At 39.2% G+C, this 25,319-nt stretch overlaps 1 protein-coding gene across 2 annotated transcripts in view; it reads left to right on the forward strand.

Annotated features, from left to right (window-relative positions):
- Positions 1–25,319, forward strand: part of bbox1 (butyrobetaine (gamma), 2-oxoglutarate dioxygenase (gamma-butyrobetaine hydroxylase) 1) — a 33,124-nt gene that overhangs the window by 351 nt on the left and 7,454 nt on the right. Inside the window, exons 1-6 of one of the 2 annotated variants that reach the window (XM_036584253.1) lie at positions 1,194–1,218; positions 2,366–2,778; positions 4,453–4,567; positions 20,471–20,669; positions 23,143–23,248; positions 25,029–25,225. In XM_036584253.1, the coding sequence (XP_036440146.1) occupies positions 2,422–2,778; positions 4,453–4,567; positions 20,471–20,669; positions 23,143–23,248; positions 25,029–25,225 (974 nt within the window). In that variant the 5' untranslated portion in view covers positions 1,194–1,218; positions 2,366–2,421. Of the gene's footprint in view, positions 1–1,193; positions 1,219–2,365; positions 2,779–4,452; positions 4,568–20,470; positions 20,670–23,142; positions 23,249–25,028; positions 25,226–25,319 lie in introns of those variants that run through there. The other variant, XM_036584252.1, reaches the window with a different exon arrangement.

Here is a 25,319-nt window from a genome sequence, read left to right on the forward strand (position 1 = left end):
GAGGGTTAAAACATAAAACGCTGGGTTAAAACCTTTAAAACTGCCTCTGCGAAACATGCAAGTCAAACAGAAGCTTGTGGAAGTAAACCGGTGACAGAGAGCATAACTGAGAGGAGGAGGAGGCTGTAACCTTTCACCCACTTCTGGGCGCGCGCCATTCAGGCAGTCGCGTGCACCCACGGCAGAGTGACGTAACTGCTCTGAGGAGCGGGCAGGTGGATGTGACCTGTGCTCACAGTGGACGGCGAACATTAGAGCACAGACTTTATACTGGACTGATAGGCTGTATCTACACTCAGGTAGCCTGTGCTGTTTGCCGGGGTCGCTTCTACAATGAAAGCTTTGTAGATATAGATATTGGGCTGTTTCGCTTGGACGGTGATGATCATATGCTACACCTCAGGTCCAGATGACACGGTCATTTACTAGACAGTTTATAATTTTTACATAAGGTTAGGTCAACTATAATTCATAAGCAGCATATGTACACTATATGGACAAAAGTATTGGGACACCTACACATTACACCTACAGGAGCTTTCATGACATCCCATTCTAAATCCATAGGTATTAATATGGAGTTGGTCCCCCCTTTGCAGCTGTAACAGCTTCCACTCCTCTGGGAAGCTTTGTACAAGATTTTGGAGTGTCTGAGGGAATTTTTGCCGATTCATCCAGAGGAGCATTTGTGAAGTCAGACACTGATGTTGGATGAGAGGGCCTGGCTGGCAATGTCTGTTGTAGTTTATCCCAAAAGTGTTTGATGTGGTTGAGGTCAGGGCTCTGTGCAGGTCAGTCAAGTTCCTCCACACCAAACTCGCCCAACCATGCCTTCATTGACCCTGCTTTGAGGAAGATTTCCCTTCACTGGAACCCCTGAAAAACAACCCGTAGCATTATCCCTCCTCCACCAAACTTTACAGTTGGCACAATGCAGTCAGGCAGGTAATGTTCTCCTGGCATTCGCCAAACCCAGACTCGTCCATCAGACTGCCAGATAGAGAAGCTTTATTCATCACTCCACAGAATACCTTTCCACTGCTCCAGAGTCCAGTGGCGGCGTGCTTTACACCACTCTTCCCTGATGCTTGACATTGTGTATTTTGCTCTTAGGCTTGTGTGTAGCTGTTTGGCCGTGGAAACCCATTTCGTGAAGCTTCTGATGCACAGATCTTTTGTTTCCTGATGTTGCTTCCAGAGGCAATTTGGAACTCTTTAGTGAGTGATTCAACAGGACAGGCACTGTGCACTTCAGCACTCAGCAGCCACACTCTGTGAATTTGCTTGGTCTAGCACTTCGTGTCTAAGCTATTTATCTGGATGGAAAGCATTTTTTTGTTCAGAAAAACATATATATATATATATATATATATATATATATATAAGTAATGTATTTATTAATTTAAGTGAATATATGTCAGTAGTGATTTTAAATATGTCAAAGTTTTTGTTTAAACCATTTCCAAACCTCTCTATGAGGAAGCCAATTATTACTTGTAGTTACCATTCGATACCTGGTTTGGTTAATTAAACCTTCATTAAAATAACTCACGAGTGCTGTTGATGGAATTTAAGAAATCCATGGGATAGCTGGGAACAACAATGAGAAGTCTGGAACCAAAGCTGTGTTTTTCTAACCAGCTTACAAGATATCAAATATATATTTTTTAAACAAATATAAAATTGATATACTATGCAATACAAGTACTTACATTACACTTACAAGATGTAATTCAGACCACAACAATCCATGTTACAATAAATTAAATTAATGAGACTAGAAGCACCTTGTACTGACTTTACACAATACTTGCGGTGGGTGTTGTTTGGCAGAACATGCAAAACAGCATGAATGGACGTGCCTAGAGACTTTACAAGACAAACATTTGTGTGAAGTAGCAGGTATATGTGGGACAAATGGTGATCACAGAATCATATGATGTGTTATCTGTAGTGGTCAGTGACGTTTACATCTAGGACGCAGATGGTTAAAAGTCTTGAATAATCTACCTTAATAGCAATGATGTCATGCTTTACTTTAAATCAGCTTCAAGTTTAATCAGTCTTTATTGTGGGCCAGATCTTTATACCTGCCAATTTTTTTATCATGCAGCTTTATTAAAAACTATGAAAACTTCCTCAGGTTATCTTCAGGCTTTCAGCCCTTTTGGTAAGCTTATCTTTTGGCTGCATTCTTACTTTATAAACATGAACTTCTTTTGGATGGGTCATTCACTTCCCAACACTGCGGTGTGCTATTACAGTGAATAAACAGATTATCGTCTTATTACAAAGGTGTCGTAAACTTATAAAAGAGGCTGTAAAATGCTTATGTAATCTGTTCACCCTTTTTATGTGTCTCCAGAAAGACAGCTTGCTTCTCACTGCTACACGCCACACCACAGGTGCCTCACATTCAGGATGCTATCCAGTCTAGCTCGCTGTGCCTCTAGAGGGGCTCTCCAAGTGTTGAAAGGGGCCAGTCGTACATCCAGGCCAATCACAGTGCCTTGCTTTGGCCATCAGACACTGGCAGCAGCCCTGCCTGCTGTAGGGGGGAGTCCTGGGGTTAGGCAGGCTAGGGCACTGGACAATGAGAGACTGCTGCAGGTGGAGTGGGATGATGGCACTTGTAGTTTCTATCCATTCACCTGGCTTAGGGATAACTGCCAGTGCCCTCTGTGCACCCTGCAGTCAGCACAGGCTCGGAGTCTTCTGCTTACTGACCTCGATGTGCACACTGGAATGGATCAAGTGCAGGTCACTGAGAACAACAAGGTAGGAGTCCCGTTATGATCAATTGCCATACAAATAATTGCATTTACCAGATTTATTGCTGATTGTGTGCACTTAGTAAATTCCCAGCCTAAAGTGACAACATTGATTGATTAGCTATTTTGCATCCTAGCTGTCGACACAGGCCCAATCCCACTCCTTGCCCCTAGCACTTAGCCCTTAACCCTTTGTTTTGCATGTTCACGCCTAGGGGTAGGGTGTCCCAATTATTGTTGAGATGAAGGAGTAGGGCGAAGTGTTAGGGCTTCATGGCCCCCCCAAACAGAGGTTTATCATAGGCACACTCCAACCGGAGTGTTATGAGATGTTAATGTTAATGTTGTTTCGATGTATTATGGTTTTCCTTTTCTTCATAACAAGCATAAAAATCGCTGATAGTACACATGTCTCAGTAGCTAGCTAGCTGATTTTCCTGTTCCATCTTAAATGGTGCAGCAGTTACATTCTGGCACCTCTGCTGCCCCAATTAAAAGTGGAATGGGAAAATTCGAACAAGAAGCTGGTGAATAGCTGACTTCAGCTTCATATCACCAAAGAATTAGGGGTGGGTGATAATAAATATTTGGTGCATCCTCCCTTCTTTGAAGGCATATGATGCCCTAAATTTAACTAAAGACTTGCAGTGAGGTTGCTGAACTTTACCCTCCTCTGCTGTCACTGCAGACAGGCAGGGTCACCTACAGAGCAGCACTAGTAGCCTCTTAATGAAGTAATGTTCTTTGGGTTGTCCTTTGGGTTCTTTGGGTTGTCCCATTTTGTATGGGAAGATTTCAACCACTATAACTTGTAATTCAGTTCCAAGGGGAAGGGAACACTCGAAAACAAGGGGTAGGGGTTAAAATAAGAAATGGGATTGGGCCTTTGTAGCCTCTGACTGATGACCGAAACAGCTCAAGCTCAAAAAACAGCCAGTTCCTCACCACTACCATCTAAAAGTGTTAAAGGCAAACATTACTCTCTAAAGATATTAACAAACATCAAATAAACAAACATCATGCATGATTGCTTGTGTCTGACAGTTTGAACCTGATACAGGCCTACACAACTTATTGTTTCTTAATTGTTATTGTTATGTAGGCCCTTGAAATACTGATATTTCAGAAGGCTTCACTGTCACAGTTTTATTTATATCATGCAGCACTAGTCTGACAGTTTGCATGCTGTTTCTGACACACCTGAATAGCTGAGGTTAGGTGACTTTAGAGTCTCATAGCTACATGCAGACAAATGGGTTTTGCCACTGACATATACCCTTACTGTATGTTGATGCTTTTCAGTCATATGAACACAAATGTACTTTTTAAATCTTTTTTTTCTATCATCATCAGAACTATTAATTTTGACCTTTTGGCCCTTACCTAGACCCCATTGCTCATTTACTGGTAGCCCACCTGAGGAGAATGTCCCCAATTTATATTCTGTTTCTTGCAACATATATACAACGTAAAAGCTGACAGCTGCAGAAAATAATTGTGATTGGCTTAAATAATCACAATAAGGCAATGATGTAATAATTGTGACAGGCCTTGTGACCCTTACTGTCTACATGTTGGTTTTATTGTTTATTACATTGTAATTAGTCATTCTGCATGCACAAGTCTTATAGAACTCCAGCACACATTTACGTTAAACTGAAGTGTTTGACCTCTTGTGAAGGTCTCCATCACATGGCCGGATCAACACAGCAGTGAGTTTGAGCCTGACTGGTTGAAGAAAAGGTGTTTCTCACCCGAGGCACGACAGGCGAGACAAGAAGAGCTCTTCCTCAACGGTGAGTCACTTTAATCTTCTTTATTAGCAGTTCTTGTTGCTAATGAAGTACCGCTTGTGTCTCATAGTTTGAACCTGGTAGTGGGCTACACAAAGTATTGTCTCTTAATTGTTTTTACAAAATAGGCTTTTGAAATACTGATATTGTAGAAGGCATCAGCTTCACGCTAGTAGTGTGCATATCATGCAGCCCTAGGCTGATAGTAGGCTTGGTGTTTCTGGTGTATTTGAATAATTAAGGTGAGGTGACTTTAGAGTCTCATAGCTACATGCTAACAAACAGATTTCGCCACTGACAGATGTCATTGCTGTATGTTTTTCCTATTCAATAATATAAACACCAATGTGCTTGTTAAGTGATTGTCACCTTCATAACTGTTATTATTGATATTTTGGCCTTTGCGTAGACCCTATTGCTCATATGCTGGGTGCTTGCCTTATATTGATGTACAGTTTTTGATGCAGAGAATGAGGAGAGGTCCCTTGGGGCCCACGGTTCAAATGTGGGTATTTCAGGTTACACAGTCATAACATCATAATCTTTGATATCAACAGTTAAAGGGGCACCTTAAGCCAAAATGAAGCTATTGCTTCATCTATTGTAAACATGCCTACTCGCCTTCTACAGTGGCACCACAAAAGTCTCTAGAACAAGTTGTTCCAGTTTAAAGACTAGGAAAACCCTCTTCTGTTGAAGTATGTTGAATGTGGGAGGAACTTTTGAGAGCTCCAAATGCTTTGGGGTGAATACTCAAGGGCAATCTGTTTGAAAAGTTTTTTCCCCCACTACCTTTTAGCCGATAAGCTAATATTGCAGTCATTTAAATATATACTGATGTAATGCAAATTTTTCCTTCAGTCATTTTCACATGCCACATCATTTTTATTGCTTTGGAATCAAATCATTCTAATCTGTGGTTAGTTAACAATGTATACAATAGAAAAAACTGCCCTTAATTATAAGCTATACAAACATAATATCACCAACTAATTAACTATATGCATACATACTTTGAACACCATTTGGACAGATTAAAAGGTAGATTTTCAACCTGGAAAACAAAGCTGGGATACAAATTTAACAAATAAACTCTGATGCATGAAATCTACTCCTTGGTACAGAGTAAAATTGACAAGCTTGTCGAAAGGAAGGGTGCCAGTGCGTCACTTTGGTATTTTGGTTTCCATTCAAATAAACAGAGAGAACCACTGGATGTGAAATGTCATGATAAATTATTAAGTTATATTAGAAGCTAGCCCAGATGGAAATTATATTAACATCAGGGAAAATTATGCTCCTCCATGTCTGGATTTAAAAACACGAAGAGCTGCTTTTACATCCGGAGACATGGAGAAGCATTAAAAAAGATAGCTATGCCAATAAAACCATAAGCAGCCAAAGGTGAGTACAGAGCTAAGGTAGAATCACAGTTCAACACTACCGTTGTGAGAAGCATGTGGCTGGGGCTAAACACAATAATGGACTTTAGGGGGAAAACTGTCAGTGTGACTAGCGCCATTGCCGCGTTTATTGACAAGCTTTACACTTTTTACGCTGGTTTTGGGTCATGTCCCGCCGAGCCCCCTGAGAGAGCACTCTCGCGAGTAAACACCCGCAGGGCAGCCGGCCCTGACAGCATTCCTGGCGGCATCCTTAAAGCCAGCGCAGGCCGTCTAGCAGGAGTGTTTGCGGAAATTTTTAAGCCTCTCCCTCTCCCTGTCTGTTGTTCCAGCATGTTTCAAACTAGCACTAGTTATGCTTAAATGAATGGTGCCAAGTTGCTTTAACCTCTATCATAAGAAAGAGCTTTAGAGTCTTCACCTGCTCCTCATTACTTGCTGCCCCACACCCACTGCAGTTTGCCTACTGCCCTGCACATTGCTGTCTCCCATCTGGACTAAAACAACACATGTGACAATGCTGTTTGTGGATTACAACATTCAATACCAATGTCCCTTCAAAGCTCGACATGGGATCTGAACAGTTCTCTGCAGCTGGATCCTGAACTTTCTGTCGGGCTGTTGCCTGGTGGTAAGAATGGGCAGCATCACCTTCTCCTCACTGACATTCCAAACAGGATCCCCTTAGGGTAGTGTCCTTAGTCCTCTTCTGTACACCCTGTACACCCATGACCCCACATTGCACAACTTCAATGTCAACATTAAATTTCCAGATGACACTGACGATAGTGGGATGGATCTCTGATGATGACGAGGTGGTCTACAGAGAGGAGGTTAGTGTCCTGACACATTGGTGATTTGGAAAAATAACCTCTCTCTCAACGTCAACAAGACCAAGGAGTTAATAGTGGACTTCAGGAAGCAGAAGAGAAAGCACACTCTCATCAGCATCAATGGGGCTATTGTAGAAAGAGTCAGCTGCTTCAGGTTCTGCAAGGTACACATCATAGAGCACCTTACATGGTCAAAACATGCTAAACATACATACAAACTGCCCTGATCTTGAATGAAAAGCCCTACAGAGGGTGGTGCAGGCAGCCCAGCACATCACTTGGGTTCAACTTCCATCTCTTCTGGAATTATACACCAGTTGCTGTCTGAAGAAGACTATATTATGGGATCAACAGACTCCACCCACCTAAGCCACTGTCTGTTCTCGCTGCTGCTGAGTGGCAGATGGTATGGAAGCATAAAGTCCAGAACCAGGCGATTCCGGCACAGCTTCTTTCCCCAGGCCATTAGGCTGCTGAACAGCCAGTAGCTACGCAGTGTTTTGGTCATGTGGCCTTTTTTTGTGTGATTAATGCTATGCTACATTAGGGGCTAAGCAGATTTTCACAAAGTTTCACAACTTAACGTTATTGTCCAAGCTTATTTTCCACTAGTTGCGAACACACAAGAAAGCCAGACAGCTAACGTTAGTGGTAGGAAGGGTGGAGGAATGCATGCTGGGTATTGTAGTGTGAGAACGTTGATGGACAAAAACACAAAAGAGGAACAAAATTGTGAATTCTCTCAAACTGATGAGGCTTAGGGTTGCAATTCTGCAGTACAGAATACTGTATAACATGACAAATAACATGTTAAAGCTAGTTTTAGGCTAGAATGTCCCTTTAAGTATTTTCTGTTCTTCAGAACTTCCAGCGAGACCATGCCAAATTTGGTCAGTCTATAGAGGTCCGTGTCCACTCTGTTTTGTCGGCTCCAGCGTTTGGATGTTTCCACTTGGGTGTGCTGCCAGCTCAGGAGCAGCGGGAGCACTTTGCCCAGATGAGGGCTGGAACATGTGCGGCTGCTATCGCTGCTCCCCTGCGCTCTGGAAATAATTAGGCCTTCCTGAGGTCTGTGCTGAAAAATTCCTTCCCCTGTTAAAAAAAAAAAACAGGGAAGAAAAAGCGAAAACTCTGGATGGAGTTTTGGGTGGGATGGAAGTCGTCAGCCCTGAATTAGGTCCTCTGTGTGTCTGTCCACATAGTAATTACGTAGCTGTGTAGAAATGAACGGTTGTCTGCGTGAGTCCTTCTCATTTGGCTCTAGACGTGTAATGAAGCCGCACTGAAACTGGTGTCTTCCCTCAATGATTAAGCCTGTAAAAAGAGGGATTTTAGGTGGAACCACTGTATTTCCTGACCTCCTGCTATGACCCATTAGTTTTGGATTTTTGTGGGTCCTGCAGTTGATTCAAGCCGACTAGGGCTGCCCTGAGTCTTCCCTATGGGAACGTTTTGAATGTGTAGAGTTTTATTTTTGCTTTCCAAGAATTCCTTCCAAGATGTATTGACCGAAAAATCTAGTTTAGTGATGTAATTAGACTATGAAATGGTTACTCATAGTATGTTATCCTGATGTACAAATAGATTTAAGTAGACATAAATGGATTCAGAAGTAAGAACAGTTTTCAGCACAGCAGTCATGTGCAGTTGATGTTGCTGAACCAAGCGTCTGTGAGCAAACACATCCAGAGGATAGCCCCTGAGTGGAAAGTCTCTCTCCGCTTCCTGCCATATGGAATAGAGATCTAAGGCAACTGGAGAGGAGCACTCTGATGTGCTCTGCACAAATCCACATGTGTCTGGACTGAGAGCTAATGGCTCTGAGATCACAGCCTGGCATGACATGACCTGAGATAGTCAAGCCAGAGCAGAATTGCTGAGTTAGTACATTTCTGGATTTAAAACTAACAAACATACAATAAAACTATACAGTATGAACTAAGGCATCCCTTCTATGTCTGTCATAGCTGAAACAGAGATTATTGTCAGTGTTATATCAAAATCACATAACCGTTTTTATTATACCATTTGAAAACACAGCTGCCCTTTATATTGTCTTACATGGTCTAAAATGAAGTGCAGTCAAATCTTATATCAGCATACATTACAGCCAGTTAGAAGAACACACATTAAAGCCATTTATGGTCTAAACTGTCTAAAAGACATTTGATTTGTTGAGTTTGAAGCTTGGAACAGACATTAACATTATATTGACCTTGTATATTGCACTTTTACCGTGAGTCTTTCAAACATGTAAGGCCTTCTGTTCAGCTCCTAAAGGCCTTACGAATGAGAGAGCTTACTTTGCTGTATCTGTCTAGATACTACAGAGAAAAAAAATACATTCCCTGTCTCTGGATGAGCCATGCTGATGTTTATCATCTGCATGAGCAGCTTAGGTTGTAACATGGCTCATAGCAGCTTCCTCAAGCCCAACCAAATGTACCTCATTTGTAGCAAAACTACTCCATGAATTCTCTTAAAAACGGTCACAAACAACTTCAATTGTGCATGGTTATAAACAAAGACAACAAAATCTCTGTTCCTCTGCCTGCCCTGCTGTAGGCTATGACCTAAACACGTGGTCCTTGGCTCATAACCTAGGACTGCATGTATCCCACAGTGTTCCTAAACAACCACCTAGCCCATAAGGTCAGCCTCTGGCCCTTGTTAAGACATCTCCATCGTAAAACCCTCCTAAGCTGTCTGCAAGAGCTAGTTAAAGTGTTCCGGAGTCAGCCATGCATCCCATAACGTTTCCGTCTCTGACAGTGATGTGGGGTTGGTCTTGTCCAGCCCCTTGCCCTTTGTACCTGCAGTCTATGTGTAGTATCTAAACAATGACCCAGTGTTTGTTTTAGTATTTGCTCAAAGTGAAGCCACAGGGGACTCTTGCATCTTAATGGCATCTCCAACTGTTAGCAAGCTAATGTTGGCTTACAACAACTGCCCCCACAACTGACTCTCTCTATGGGCTCAGTGGGAGGGAGACTTCACAGAAAACTCTCTCTGGAGGCAGTGTGTTTGTTAGCTAGTATCTTGCAGCCTCGTTTAGCATAGCTATGCGTTTACTAGATCCTCTCTTGGGCCTCATTGATATTATGGAGTCTGAAAACAGTAGAAGTGTCTAGTTTTAACTGGAGTTCTATTCAGCATTCCTCATATAACTTAATGTAGGATGAGATAGACAGGTTTGCAGAGCATTAGGCAAACATGTAAACAGCCCATTACTCCCCAGCAGGCCAGTAGTTTGCTGCTTAGTGATTGAATCCACTGAGATTTAATTTGCCAAGAAGAAGCTCATGATTCATTATACAGATGGGGTACTAGTTTTGTATCATGCCATATGTCTTGAAACAATACATATATACATACACTGCAGCTAGTTTCTGAGTACACTTTTATACTGGAATTCAGATCGCTGTGGGCTTATTTCATGTAGTTTGACAAGTTCAAGTAGAATGCTTTTTTGGTGATCTTGTATTTCCACAGCAACCTCATCTGCACATTTTGACAGCAATCAGATGGATATTTTTCAAGATTTACCCTGAAAACTTTGTTTTTGTGCCAAAAAGTAACTGTATCTAAGTTGTTTATATAAGTCACATATTTCACACCTATATTGTTTGAATCCAAGCCTTGGAAGCTGTAATGTAACACCATTTTGAAGCTTGTAAACAGCTCACAGAGCTAGCCAGGCTAAAATATAGACTCCACATGGTGGGTTTAGTTTTAACAATGTTACAACTGAATCTCCCCCACTAAACAATGAGAGGAGTCCATACCTTCCCATTTAAATTCTAAACCTAATTTGTTTAAAAACTTTTTATTCACAAATTCATTAAATATATTCAGATTTTAAAGTGCTAAAATTTACCGTTGTGTTTGTGGTAAAAAAAAAATACATCTGCCACATGTGACACTGGCTCTTTTTGTTAATCATATTCATATATTTTTATGCATTTAGGTTTGAAAGCTTATCTGGTTCAACAACATAAAGTTGTACCTAATTAATTGTGTTTGCAGTGATTTACCTGACTATTCCTATTAATTTGTTTGATTGTTCAAAAAGATAGTTTGTGATATAAAATTCTATACATTTTCAGCTGTTCTTTACATATCAAAGTACTGGATGGCAGAAACGAGCAGGACAATCTCAAATGTTGCAAAGCAGAGGTTTCGAAACAGCTCCAAATCCACATTCTCAACATCAGCACATATTGGGGTTGGCTCTCTCCAATTTGAATTATTTTAGCCAAAAACGAAAGCTGTAAAACTCAGAATTGTTAACCTTTTTTGTCAATACTATTAGACAAAAAAGTGACAGAGAGAGAGAGAGATTATTTTGGTATTATGGCCCTTTTATGAACTCATCCCTGAGGACATGAGGAGTCTTTTTAGGATGAATTCTTAACAGCAGTTGAATGACATGAACAAATAGGCTAAGATTAGTAGGCATGATGTTTTTTCTAGTTTATGAAAGGTTCTATCCTATGCATGGACACAGGTATGTAATGTCAAGGAGTGAAACTGCTTTTTTTTGCTTTCATCCGAGCTGTCAGTTTGCACTAAATATGCAGTAATGTACTGTACAGTACTTTGTTTGATTTACAATTTTCCTTCTTTTGTCTATTTCCTTTTCTTAGTACACGGTTACATGTTTTTTGGGGGGATTATGTTAAAAAAGTTCATTTCTGGGCTGTCATAAAGTGTTGATGAGTTATTTCAACTTCAATTAATAAGTTGACAGGGCATAGAACACATTTTCTTGTTCTGTTAACTAACTATTGAAAGTTCAGTCAACTGAAAGTTTTAAGGCAGCCTGGTAACTAACTTTAAGTTAAAATCCCATTTTTTTTACAGTGTAATGGCTTCATAGCAGCAACACATCCTTTCAAATCCATAGCGTTGAATTTTGTCTTCCGATTTGGAAGATGGACAGAAACACCCGTGATGTGATCTGAAGCAAGAGTGAAGATTTATTTTCTTTTAAGATAAAGCTTTACTTAGGGTGAAAGTTTTTGTGGTCTTCCAGATTTTGCACGGTTATTAGGAGTCCCATTTTTACCTTTTATCTTTTAATCATTTTGTGAACACTGGTTTTGGAAGCCAATTTTTTCACTTCTTTCCCCCTTCCTTATTCACATAGTTTATTCTATGCCTGGTCTCCTCAGAAATATCTGCTGAAAAACAAATAACTTGTGCTTAATGGCTGTTTTGACTAGATAAGTAAATAAATGAAGGGTGGTCCCTCACTTTTGCACAGTACTGCATAAACACTTCTGTTACAGTTAGCCTATGTGGTGTCCGGTTGGGTTTCAGAACTTAAAATCAGATAGTAGTTGATTCATCCTGCTAAAACACTTCAAATAATGCAGAATAAGCATCATTGGTGCTGTCAATCGTATCTGCTGTTGAACATGCTGACATCAGAAATACACTGCTAGATGATAAATGTCTTTATGAGGGACCTTACTCAGCCTTTCTGATAAGATCTAATGAATTCAGAGTGATCATGAACACTCCTGTGGGCTTAGAAAGGCAAATTGAAATGGCTCTGATTAAAGTGTTGTATGTGTTGCCATGTATGTGAACTTAACCTCATGTTAAAAGCACTGTGAAATCAGGTTACATTACACCTAGCACGTCAAATGGAGATACAACACTGTAAACTCTGTAAAGACTGTATGTTGGAGCGCCACAGGGCTATAAAGCCTGTGGATGAAAAGTCCAAGCCACCTATATTTTCCAAGAGCACTATGAAACCTGACCCTTCAAGGTACATTGCTGGACTGTAAAACCACATGAGTTTGCTCAAATTTACAGAACATCATGTCCTTTGCTTATTTGAACTGGATATATTGACTTACATGTGGACTTTGCAGTCGACTACTTGTGCATAAAATGTGTAAGTCAGGCAATCGAGTTAACAGATTTCCGTTTTCCATCATGAACAAATTTGCAAATGGGCTTGTGCAGTGCTGCTTTGAGGCCACTCTCAGTAGAAGCTGTGTTTGACAAGGGTTGTGTATAGCTGTCTGCCAAATACTGGAGCTAGAAGCCCACATAGTGCTGCAGAAACACTCCCAGAGGTCCAACACAAGGAGCAAGAAAAGCTTTTGTAGACGCATCAGTCAGGTACACCAACCAACAGATGAATAGAGATTGAACTGAATTGAACTCAGTAGAATTGTACAAAATTCAATATTTATTGTCCTTTGTTGAAAATCTGTCTTGATCCAGTTTGGCTGAGCATCACATCAAAGAAACATATTGTTGCTGTTGTTACAAAACCTTGCCATTTTGAAATAACTTTATAATAGAAGGAAGAACAACAACTTACCTTTAATATATGTTAATGCTACAAAATTTATTTTCGAGTAACTTTAGACTGTTTCAGTTGTCCCATTCGTAATGATTTTTTCTCACAATATAAAGCTCACCTGGGTTTTTCAAATGGTGCAAAAAATGGATAAAAAACAAGCTTTTGATACCATAATGTACAATTTACCCTTCCACACATTCATAGATACAGTGTGGTCCATGCATACACACTAAGGCTGTACTCACAAGGACTTTTTGTATGCATCAAAAATGTATCTGTTTTTAAAGAAATGCATTGACTGACAGCAGAGGCCAGTGCATGAGGAATTATAATTACATGCCATTGCCCATTAGAAAATATTGAAAGAGTTGAACTTTTGACAGAACATACTATGCGCCAGTCATTCTGTACTCAGTGTCATGCACGTATTAGGATCTTATTAGGATATTGTGCACATGGGGCATATCATGGATATAATCAGTAGTTAAAAACACTTCCCAACTGCATGTTTGATTACAAAGAGAGCATAATTAGTTCTGTTTAACTAGATTTAGTGCAATGCAGTATGAAATGTTGAATACAAATCACTGGATTCATAGTTTATGTATTTTTAAAATTCTGCACAACATTTTTTAAATGCCTGTTTGAACTTGTCAGTTATTTACAGACTCTATATTATTGATTTCAGTTGGTCATTATGGTATGTGCAGTTGTTCAGTGTTCTAGAAATACCATACCCATATACACAGAAAAGCACATTGTGACATTCATTGAGCACAATAATGATAATGTCATTGTATTCCACACTTCCAGTAGCAAGATGAGATTATTATCCAAAAGAGAGAGAGCATTTGTGACCGCAGAGATTATAAACACCTATGCAGAGAAGGGTTTTAGAACAATAGTTGACTCGAAGAGAGAAAATGAAAATGAAGAGAGAGAGAGAGAGAGAGAGCGAGAGAGCGAGAGAGAGAGGGAGAGAGAGCTGGGCAGTGGGCCCAGGGTGAGGAGGTTCAGACGGTGCTACTCTGTAATACTCTGCTCTTATTGCCATGTACTGCTGCTCAGCATTCTCTCGCACACCGACACACATTTGCTGCTAGGATTTTCTGGCAGGGCTCCCTGCAGCCTGCGAGCCAATCAGAGATTAGTCTCACTTTTGCATAGTTTCCAACTGGGCTTCAGAGAAATACTACGTCACTCTGTCTGAAAAAGTCTTTCATTTTATCGTTTCATTTTTATTGCATATGATGAAATATGAGAGCATTATGTTTTGATATACGCCAAAAAATAAAGAAAAAAACAATGCATTAATATGCATTGCTTTGTTGTTGTGGGTGTGTTTGTGGGCAGGAAACTTGAAGGCCCTTAAGTAAAAACCTCTGGCGGTTGTTCTTTTTCATAAAATGAAGAGAAAAAGGACATGTGTGAGACTAGACGATGTGCTGCTATATCTTTAAAGGTGGATTGTACAGCTCTGAATGTGAGTTGACACACTGTACAGTTGTACATTTGAATGTGAGCTCTCGTCCACTCAGTTAAAAATTGATGTGACTGACAGAAGCCCCACTTCACACTGTCTTCAGTAGACCTCTAAAGACATGTTGTCATTCTGTAGTCTGTGTCGTTCCCATGTTAGGAACGCCAGGTCTAAGCGGGTGCATCCCATGGTAAAATATTCTGTATATATGTTTTCGACATACAGACATTTTTTCCTCAGAACATCGCCATATCTAAGTATGCCTCTTGATGAACAACAGTCTGTGATTGTAGAACTACAAAGTGCACCAATATGGTACGTGGTGCTGATAAAATGGACAATAAATGTAGATACAAGGGGTTGTACTTAATGAAATGGCCTGTTGGGGTGTATAAGAACTAAGATAATTCCATACGTCGACTCCAAACCGATACGTGAATAAATTGTACAAAACACAAGGGGACTTTTTTAATTTATTTCACCTTTCAGAAAAACAGATCATTAGAATCATTAGTATTTAAACCTAATGGTTTTGCTTCTTAATGGGAGATGTCTTCATCCCTTAGAATCCCAGACTTATTACATACTAAGGCTTATTTAGTAACTACAGGGACTTTAATGCAAACTGGCTGAGCTATTCTAGAAGTGTAGAATAAAATTTTGGGCCCACTCTTGATCCCTGGCCATTTAAGAGGTTAATGGTTAGCAGTAGAGACCTCTAGTTTCCCGTAGAACATCCCCGTAGTTAAATTATTAGGTCCCTTCACATTGTGATATTAACCCTTTGAGAAAAAGCCTGAACACATTACAAATCCCCAATGACCCAACACAAACTAGTGGTTTATAAAGTTTATTATTTTTTTTTTTCTCAGCAGGATAAAACTATCCTACACACTAAAAAAATATGGTTCTTCAAGGGTTCTTTAGTAATTAAAATTCTATATAGAACCATGAAAACTCAAACAGCCCTTTGCATGATTAAAGTGTTCTTTGCATCGTGAAAGAGTTCTTCAGATTAATGTAGAATGTGCTGTAGATGGTTCTATATAGAACCTTTTTGAAAATAGTTCTATAGCATCAAAATAGGTTCTTCTATTGGTACAAGTTTGGCATCATAACAATGGCAGAACCCTTTTTTGGTGCTATATAGGACCCTTTTCAAAAGGTGCTATATAGAACCATCTACAGCACATTCTCCATCTATCTGAAGAACCTGTTCACGATGCAAAGAACCCTTTTATCACTCAAAGGGTTCTTTGAGTGTTCATGGTTCTATTTATAATCATTTTCTTTACTAAAGAACCTTTGAAGAACCACTTTTAAGTGTGTATGCAAAAATATCTGTCTAAAACTATTTTAGCCCACACCAGAGATGCTGTTACTTAGAAAACATAAAGGCAAACTGTCAGACCTCTATTTAATACACGCTCAATGATTAGCGTACAGTAAAACAATGTATATGGACCTTTTCTGAAAGCATGAGTGAAAGAATTATCATCCTTTTACTGGAAAGAATCTACTATAAAACATAAATATGGGTTCTGCCTAAATAAAATATGGTGTTTGTTTTTGAAATTTGTAGAGGAAGCTGAAATTTTGACATTCTACTTGTGAAAAATAGCCCATATTTTTGTAGGAAGGTTTCCTATTATTCTGCTTACTGTACAACATGACTCCACTGCTCCTGCTGGAACTGAAACTCACCTCTCCATGTCACTGAGGTCTGTCTGCTGTATTCTCCACTAGAAAATCAGAGAAGCTTGTAGAACTTTTGTTGTCTGCAGCTGTATTGCACTTGAGTTTATTGTACTTTACTATGCTCAGCATATTTAATACAGATTTATAAATATCTGTATCTAAATTCTGTTGTGCTCAATACAAATATGGACTACAGTTCCACTGAAACATTCAAATGTGCACATAATTTATATGCAAACATATTTCATCAGCACAAAATTTGCTCTCAGTCTGACAATTATTCAGTTTTATATTGTGCTAGTCATGTGGAAATTATGTACACATTTAAATCAAGTAAGTTCACATCCTTTTTAGACCTCACAGTGTTGAGTTGTCTTCCCACAGTATAAAGATGGACAGAAACACCTGTGAATTTTTTCAGATCTAAAGCAGGATTGATTTCTTCCTCTCTCTCAAAGATGAAAGCTGATATCTGATAGTGACAGTTTTGGTGGTCTACCAGGTCTTATATAGCTGTTAGGAGTGACATTATCTTTTAATAATTGTTTTGAACTCCAGTTTTGGAAACTCCTTTTTTTTCACTTATCTCCCTTTCACCTTCTCTATGCAAGTGGATTATCTTATATCTAATCTCCTCCTCCTCTGCTGAAAAATGAGTTATACATAATGGCTTGTGGAACACCCGTCTGTCTGGCCAGACACATGAGAGAGAGAAACAGAGACAGTCAAGGACCAGTGACGACTGTGTCCTATCGCAGATAACAAGAGTTCAGACTGTCCAGATGGCTGAAATAGCCCACTGTGTCAAATGGGAAGAACTAATTACATACTGCAAAAAGTTTTTATTAATTTATTTACTTTTTGTTAGTAGATTCAAAAGAAAAGAGTAAATGCATTCATTGAGAAATTACAAGATTTATGAAAACAAAAACGTTCTATCTTTGTGCTCTAACATGTAGAGGGCAGCACTGTTATGTTTATTTTTTAAGTATGTAGCTAATTCTAACATTTTAAACATGTATACTGGCAAAATTAAGGTTTTTTTATATTTTCACTCTCGTGAAGAACATGTAGCTTTGCTCTACTCTACACATAATTATGTATAACTGTAGATGTTTGTGTGAGTGTGCACGCAGTATTGATTTGACAGTGCAACCAGTGTTAGCTGCAGTAAACATAGCTAGCAAATAAGGTAATCACAATTATTTATATGACAATCAATCGTCAACTAAAATTTCATGATGGCGACAGCCCTAAGATATCCTTATATCTAATTTCCTCAGAAATATCTCCTGAAAAATAAATAACTGTTACAGGAAGAAAATAACACCTGCTTTTTCAGTCTTAATGTTATCTGGTTAATTTTTTAAACAATCACACAGTATTACCCCAGAGCCTCTCAGGTGTTGAAGACTGTAGTTGGGCTGATCAGAGACACTACTGCTATTTGTATTTGTACTTGCTCAACAGACTGCTGATGTTAATACCATGCTAAACAACCAATCACCAGTCCAGATGGATAAGCAAGCTTATTCATTCACTGACGATGATAAAACTGTCTTAGGTGCTGAAACTTGGTATTGAGCTAAACAGAATTTTTCGATATTAAGCAGCATTGAAGTTGTTCACTTAGTAACATAAAAGTGTTGAAGGTTGATACCTGTTTATACTCTGGGTGAGAAGCAGCTTACCCACTCCGGTTCTATTGAAACACTCTAGCTTTGTCATAAACAGACCCGTAATGATGTTTACAAGGAACAGATTTCTTACTGTGGCAAAGCATTGAGCTCATGGAAGGGGAAAAACAGTCAAAAATGCTCAAACTGCCAACATTTACAGACCAAAGCAATAAGGTATAATTCTAAAGTTAGTCTGCTTGCTCTCTCTCTCTCTCTCTCTCTCTCTCTCTCTCTGTCTCACTCACACACACTTTGTCTCACTGTCTCTCTCACACACATACACATACAGTGTGGTGGAAACAGTTAGAGGAGCCAAATAAAATATCTGTTTTGTTTTTTTTTCCCACTAGCTTCTTCCCGAAGTATACACTGCTGTTTCTCTCACACAGCCTCCGACCACCATGTTTTGGCTCTGCTTTGGAAGACACACACACACGCTCTCAATTAAGGAAAAATGGCTAGCTAACTGGGATGGGTCCAAATTTCCATTATGTGTGTGTTATTTTAGCTCATGTCTGCTGTGTGGGGCTGTCACACTCGTCTATCCGGCCAGATAGACAAACGAACAGTTTTTGCAGTCAAGGACCAGCGACAACTGTGTCTTATCACAGATAAGAGTTCAGACTATCCAGACAACTGACATAGCTGTCTGTGTTAAAGGGGAAATTTGACGATGATATTTACTAGATTTAAATGTGCACTTTATTTTCTGCGTTGAGGAAAAAACAGAAGACATATTTAACAGAGAATGACACAGAAAAAAATTACAAAAACGTAAATATTATCATTTATAACAGCTTCCATTCTTTTCAGACTTGCTTTCAGTTTTTCAAAGAACTGCGGGAATATTTTTCCACACCTCCAAAGTTCAGTCTTAGAAGTTGATTGTTTTCCTATTTCTTACAATCCAAGTAATCCCAAACACATTCAATGATGTTGAGGTCTCTGGGGTGGTCAGTCCATTGTTCTGAGAACACCAACAGCTTCTTTGTTTGTTTTGCCAGTGTTCTTTTTTGTCTATTACCTTTTCTCAGTAAGAGCTTCTTGACAGCTACACATCCATTCAGACCCATAGTGTTGAGTTGTCTTCTCACAGTGGAAAGATGGACAGAAACACCTGTGGATTATTTCAGATTTGAAGCAAGAGTGGAGCTTCATTTTCTCCTCTCTCTCTTTAAAAGCTGTTTATCTGATGGGGACAGTTTTGATGGTCTGCCTTGTTAGGAGTAACATTAACTTTTAATAATAATTGTTTGAACTCCATTTTGGAAACTCCTTTTTTTTCACCTAGTTTCCTTTGACTTTCACCTTCTTTATGCAAGCAGATTATCTTTTAAAGATGAAACCTGAAAGTACTGTTTATCTGATGGTGACAGTTTTGGTGGTTAACCAGAGTCCCATTTTCTCTATATCTGTTAATCATTTTTTTGAACTCCAGTTTTGGAAACTCCTGTTTTTTTGCATGATTTCCATTGACTTGTACATTCCTTATGCAAGTTGATCATTTTAGATGTAACAATATATCTAATAATCTTCAATCTCCTGAAAAATCTCCTGAAAAACAGTTATTTTTTTATGTCCGTTTTGCCTGGAAATTCATTAAATGAAGGGTGATCTCTGACTTTTGCACAGCACTATATATACACTGTCCTGCTAAACACCCTGCTCATGCCAGTCCAAGCACAGTAGCTACTTACTATCTAGTTGGCCGCCTAAATAATTTCATTTGGATGTACATGTTGGAAAACGTCAGCAACGTTAGCAGTAACATCTGTGTATAGTTCTCTGTTCCTGGCTTCAGACATTGACATGGCGGAAAAAGAAGGAAAGACAGCTCCACCGGGTCAGAATGGTTTGAATGGTTATGAACATTAGGCATAATGATATTTCCAATCATATTACAGTAGATGAAAACATTGTAGAGCCCAGACTTCTGCTGGCTGGAGTGAAAATGTCAGAAACACTTCTCACAGTCGTGAAATATGTGTTTTTACATCTCCAAACACATGTTGTTTTTTAGTGAAACTTCCCTTTGATAGCTGGTGCATAGAGTTCAAACGATTTCTCAATACATTTATCTCTCTGTGCAAATCTGCATTGTTCATAGTCTATCAGGCATATAAAACCCATCCTTTTACAAACAGATGGAAAAAGTGATGATTGTGTCTATTACTTTGCATGCTTGAGTTGTGTATTTTTTACTTTTGCTTTTTTAACTCGAAAAAACATTGATTTATTGTTATTTGTTTTATGTTTTCTGTAGGAGTATGCTGCTATAGTGCAAGAATTCTGTTGTATTTTTGAATGCATTGTATTCTGAGTAGATATGACAGATAATCTAACTTGACTTGTAATAGTACTTAATATTAGCTTTAGTGTTAAGCTTTCTAATGGAAACTTTGTGATATGTGTTTGAAAAGGCCATGTGTTGTTCGTTGTGTAGTAATATGAATTGTAGTTGAGTAATTATGTGTGTGTGTTGTTTCAGAGCGGGATTTCTGGGACTCGGGGCTGCAGATTCCCACACTGGACTTTGAAGAGGTCCTCCATGATGATAAAGCTGCTCTGGACTGGCTTATGACCCTAAGGCGCCTTGGCATTGTCTACCTGAAGGGGGCGCCAGTGGAGCAGGGTCAGGTGGCCCGACTCAGTCGGAGGATTGGGTACCTCAGACTCACTTTCTATGGGTATGGAGCACACCTACACACACACACAATTTTTAAGAGAGTCCTTGAAAAGATGTATATAAAAATATGTCCAGCGTTTACTGTGCATATTATTGAGTCTCATTATTGCCTTTTATGCAAACGTTCTGTGTTTGTCCAGATTCCGGATGTGTCAGTTTAGTGTGGAGCAACGTTCAGCACTCAGCCAAGTAGTTTTTTTCCCAAGAACTTTCTGTGCTGTAATAGATGACTCATCGGGCAAACGTAATTAACTCGATGAAAGGATTTTATGGACTAAATGAAAGCCAAATCAAACATCATTTTGTTGCACTTAAATGAATCCTGCTGCTGCTGACCTCTGCTTAAACTGAAGGCTAATGAACTACAAGTGCACTTAAAACTTATCTGTCTCTAAAGTGAGGAATTTTTAATGTTTTAATGCCTTGAGCTTTGAGAATTGTGGGGTTAAAAATGGAGAGAGCATTCATCTGAGCAGGCTGGCACTTTTCATATATTTAAGAGCTCTTCACACAGACGTACAAAAAGAGAATGCAGAGAGACAAAACAGAAGATATAGTAGAAGACAGACAAAATAAACAGAGTAATAAGGAGGAAATGGCTAAGATAGAGTAGAGAGAGCGAGAGAGGATGAGATGAGACAGAAAAACTCATAATGTACTGTTAGCTTCAGTTATAGTCTGTGTTAATGTCCTCCAGAAATCATTACAGGCTATAACTGTCAGTTGTACTGAAAGCAGCAGGAATGGTGTCTCCCAGGCAGAAGAGCAGCGTTAGTCAGTTTTACCTGAGCTGCAGGCCCCCGACACTGGAACTAAAAGTTCAACCACTGCCAAAGCATGAGCTCAGTGTGTAGGAAGCTACTGCAGAGGGAGGCAGCGGTGGCCTTGCAGGAGGAGAGTCCAGGACATGTCTGGACTTTCTCTGACATGACACCCCAGGGCTTTACTGACTCTACTGTCTAGTCTCTAGTGGCCTCTGTTCTTAATCTATCCAGCCAATGTGGCTCTTTCCTCTCCTGCATTCTCATAGTGGGAGAAAGAGTGTCCACTGTACTACTACTACTATTGCATAATGCATTATATCTACATTAAATCTACATTACATAGATTTTTAGTGTGTAATTACACAATTATTACATATTTAATTACATAAAGAATGACATTTATGTTCTGTATTGACAGGAAGTGTGCACTTCCTTTTTTTCCCTATTTATTTTAATGACATGGCCAAAGGTTATTACATTTATATTGATAAAGTCTTTATGCAGAATAAGGACTTTTCATCAAATTTAAACTACAATATCTTCTACTTATGAATACTATTGTGGTATTGTTTGAAAGTGTTTTTGACAGAGTTGCTCTGCTTGTTTTGATGAGTTACAAGTGAGAAATAACAAGCTTCTTTCATCAGGCACCCCGCCAGCAGAGTGCAAATCAACACAGATATTTTTAATTAAGATAATCAAATCAAATATTTTCCCCATAGCTCTTACGTCAGATCGACTGGGACACAGTGTGAAATGCTGCTGTAAAAACAATTCACACCTCTCCACAAAGACGACTGTGCCGAGATAAAATGGACAGCTGCAGCCTTTTTCATATCAGAAACCGTGTCCAACTACCACATTTAAAAAACAGTACTTAAACATAATTAAAATACGTTTATAAATGTTTTAAAGCCTACAAAGATGAAAAGCCAGTTCACTTCTGGTTTTGTACATCATACACGTTTCCTTCAAAATATTCCATCAATATTTTTGAATAAAAAAAAAAATACAAAGTTCAGCTGCAGGACCTCCAAAATTGGTGGAAATTACATTTTATGGCTACCATGTAAAAGGGCTAAACAAAAAATATTAAAAAAGCTTCATGGCTTATAAAAGGAAGTTAACAAGCTTGGACGCCCTGATCGGCTTTCTTTGATTCAACAGAAGTGCAGGGTATATATACAATAGTTTGTCTCATACCGTGAAAGCATTAGACCTTAGAAGGCAAAGTGGTTGCTTGCATAATCACCCACAGCTGTTTATAATCAGGGCAGCACAGCAGCTAAAAAGTAACATTACCTTAATTGTGAGAAGTAGCTAAAAGTTCTTGGAGCCATTCCTCCTTTCTCAATTCATATTTCTTATTTACCATTTTAATGACTTCCTTATGGAACTCCAGCCTCCTCAACGGACTGCGCTTAATACAGTCTGAGTTTGTCTATCATGGTGAGGGTCAAATTATACGGCAGTAATCAGGAGACAGAATTCCAGCCTGCTATGGCCCGACTTTGAGTTTTGTCATGACAGAAATGTCTGTTATGTCCATTTGAGCAATTTCTTATGGTTTTACAATTCTCTCGTGCGGCTACAAAAACACTGTAAGCAATTTACAGCTGCGGTTTCTTACGCTAAAATTCATAGACACAGTAAACTTTAACTGGCCTGAGGACACCTGTTCTAAACTCTTACAATGGTTTGCTTCTCCAGACACACATGGCAAGTGCAGGACAAGCCCATGGCCAACAACGTAGCGTACACATCAGGCAAACTGAGCCTGCACACAGACTACCCTGCCTTGCACCATCCTCCTGGGGTGAGTATACGACCCCCCTGCCACGCACAGGAAGGTATGCATGCATAAGCACGTATGCAGATCTAGTTATATAACCTGGACTTTGCATTGCTAACACTGCAACAGTGAGAACTGTGGAGAACAAACAACAGGAGCAAGACAAGGGTCCAGTTTAGTTTGCGTTTATTAGGTGAGTTATATAAGCTCCTACAAGCACAGCAGTTTATGGCTATAAGCAGTATAAGCAGTCAGTTAGAGACCCCGATCCACCAGGGACAAAGATATTTAGAGAGGTTTGATATGAAATGCTCCATACTAGAGAAACATATCAAGGCCAAGGCAGTGATATGAACCTGCATCTGAGAGCAACCTCATAGAAAATTAGTACATAATATGGTTACAAATACATTGTTTAATGTGTGATAATATGTGTGATAATATGTGACATTGTTTTACTATCGTTTTAAGAAGGTTTTGGCCTAACACCTTTTTAAATAAGCTTTCTTTTATTCATTTGTGGCACACAGGTACATGCAGGGTGTTGTAAGGAGAAATGTTGCCCAAAAGAAAACTTATTCTTTTCAGATTTACACCTATTCTATTATTACCAACATTACATATAAAGCTCAGAGGACACATGGAGGTACACTGGTGGTTTTGGCTAATAAATAAAATGGCTGTAATTGTGTTGTAGACATTGTGACTCCTGGTTCCGATTAAAACCAGTGTAAAGAAATCTGAGTTGATAAGTTTCACTGCAATGACAATACGGGTTTCACATCAAAACATTCTAAATGAGTTTATTTACATCTCATTGATTAAATTAAGCAGAAAATTAGAATATAATATAAGTTCCATCAACTCTTAAAATTTGTCTCATAGTAACAGCCAAGCATGTTTAGGGATGTACAGTATTGTGCATAAGTCTTAGGCACCTAAGCAAACTGTTTAAATCTGTTTATCTGAGCAGTAAATGTGTTTTTTGAATGTTTGGTTCCAACTTGCCCCAGCTATCACATGGCTTTGTGCAATTAACTCTTGATTTGTCAAACCAGGTACTGGATGCTAAATACAATTAAGACTGGGCTTCTTCGAGGAGAGGTTTGGAAATGGTTTTACAATTACATTGGCGTATACAGAATCACTGCCATTTGTATTTATGTCATTTGTATTTATTTATTGTATTAATATTAGTGTTTTTTAACAAATAAACACTTAGTGCCCAGATAAACAGCTTTTTGAATCTAATTTTCTCAGGTGCCTAAAACCTTCCACAACACTGTACATTATAAGTAACACACACACACACACACATCCTCTAAACCGCTTATCCTTCTGGGTCATGGTGGGGTGCTGGAGCCTATCCCAGCCGTCATTGGGCGGAAGGCAGGATACACCCTGGACGGGTCGCCAGTCCATCGCAGATTATGAGTAATAGTCATATCTTTAAGAGTTAATGACTGGATATTTGGTTAACTAAGAGGACAAAAAGCTAGATTAAAGATATCAGTGTAAAAATAACCTTTTAAGGTGTCAAACTAAAGTAATATAGGGAATAATATATTAATAAATCACTGAAATGTGAATTGAAAGTACAGCAAAAGCTTTATTGAACATCGGCACATAACTATATAACATAAGACGTGACTTTTCTTTCTTTATGTCTTATTTTCTCCCTGACTTACCATGATGCAACTTTATCCAAGTAGTGATTTCACTATTCAAATACTGCCATAATAAATCTAGACAGGTTGCTGTCTGTTCTCAGTCCAGGAATAACTCTGTTTGTGTGATTTTCCAGGTGCAGTTCCTGCACTGTCTGCAGCAGGCCCAGCAGGGTGGCGAGAGCGAGGTGGTGGACGGCTTTCACATGGCTGAGCTGCTGAGGAGAGAGCACCCAGATGCTTTCAACACGCTTACTTCCCTCCACGTGGACTTCACGGACACTGGCTCTGACTACTGCGACTTCAGTGTGCAGTCCAAGAACCGCATCATAGAGTGAGAGACTCACATATACACACGTGAACGCGTAGCAGAATACACTACAGCTGCACAAGATATCGGTTGTTAATCGTTATCACAGTTTTGGCCT

Source organism: Colossoma macropomum, unplaced genomic scaffold (assembly GCF_904425465.1).
Source record: "Colossoma macropomum unplaced genomic scaffold, Colossoma_macropomum, whole genome shotgun sequence".
Classification (NCBI taxonomy): Eukaryota; Metazoa; Chordata; class Actinopteri; order Characiformes; family Serrasalmidae; genus Colossoma; species Colossoma macropomum.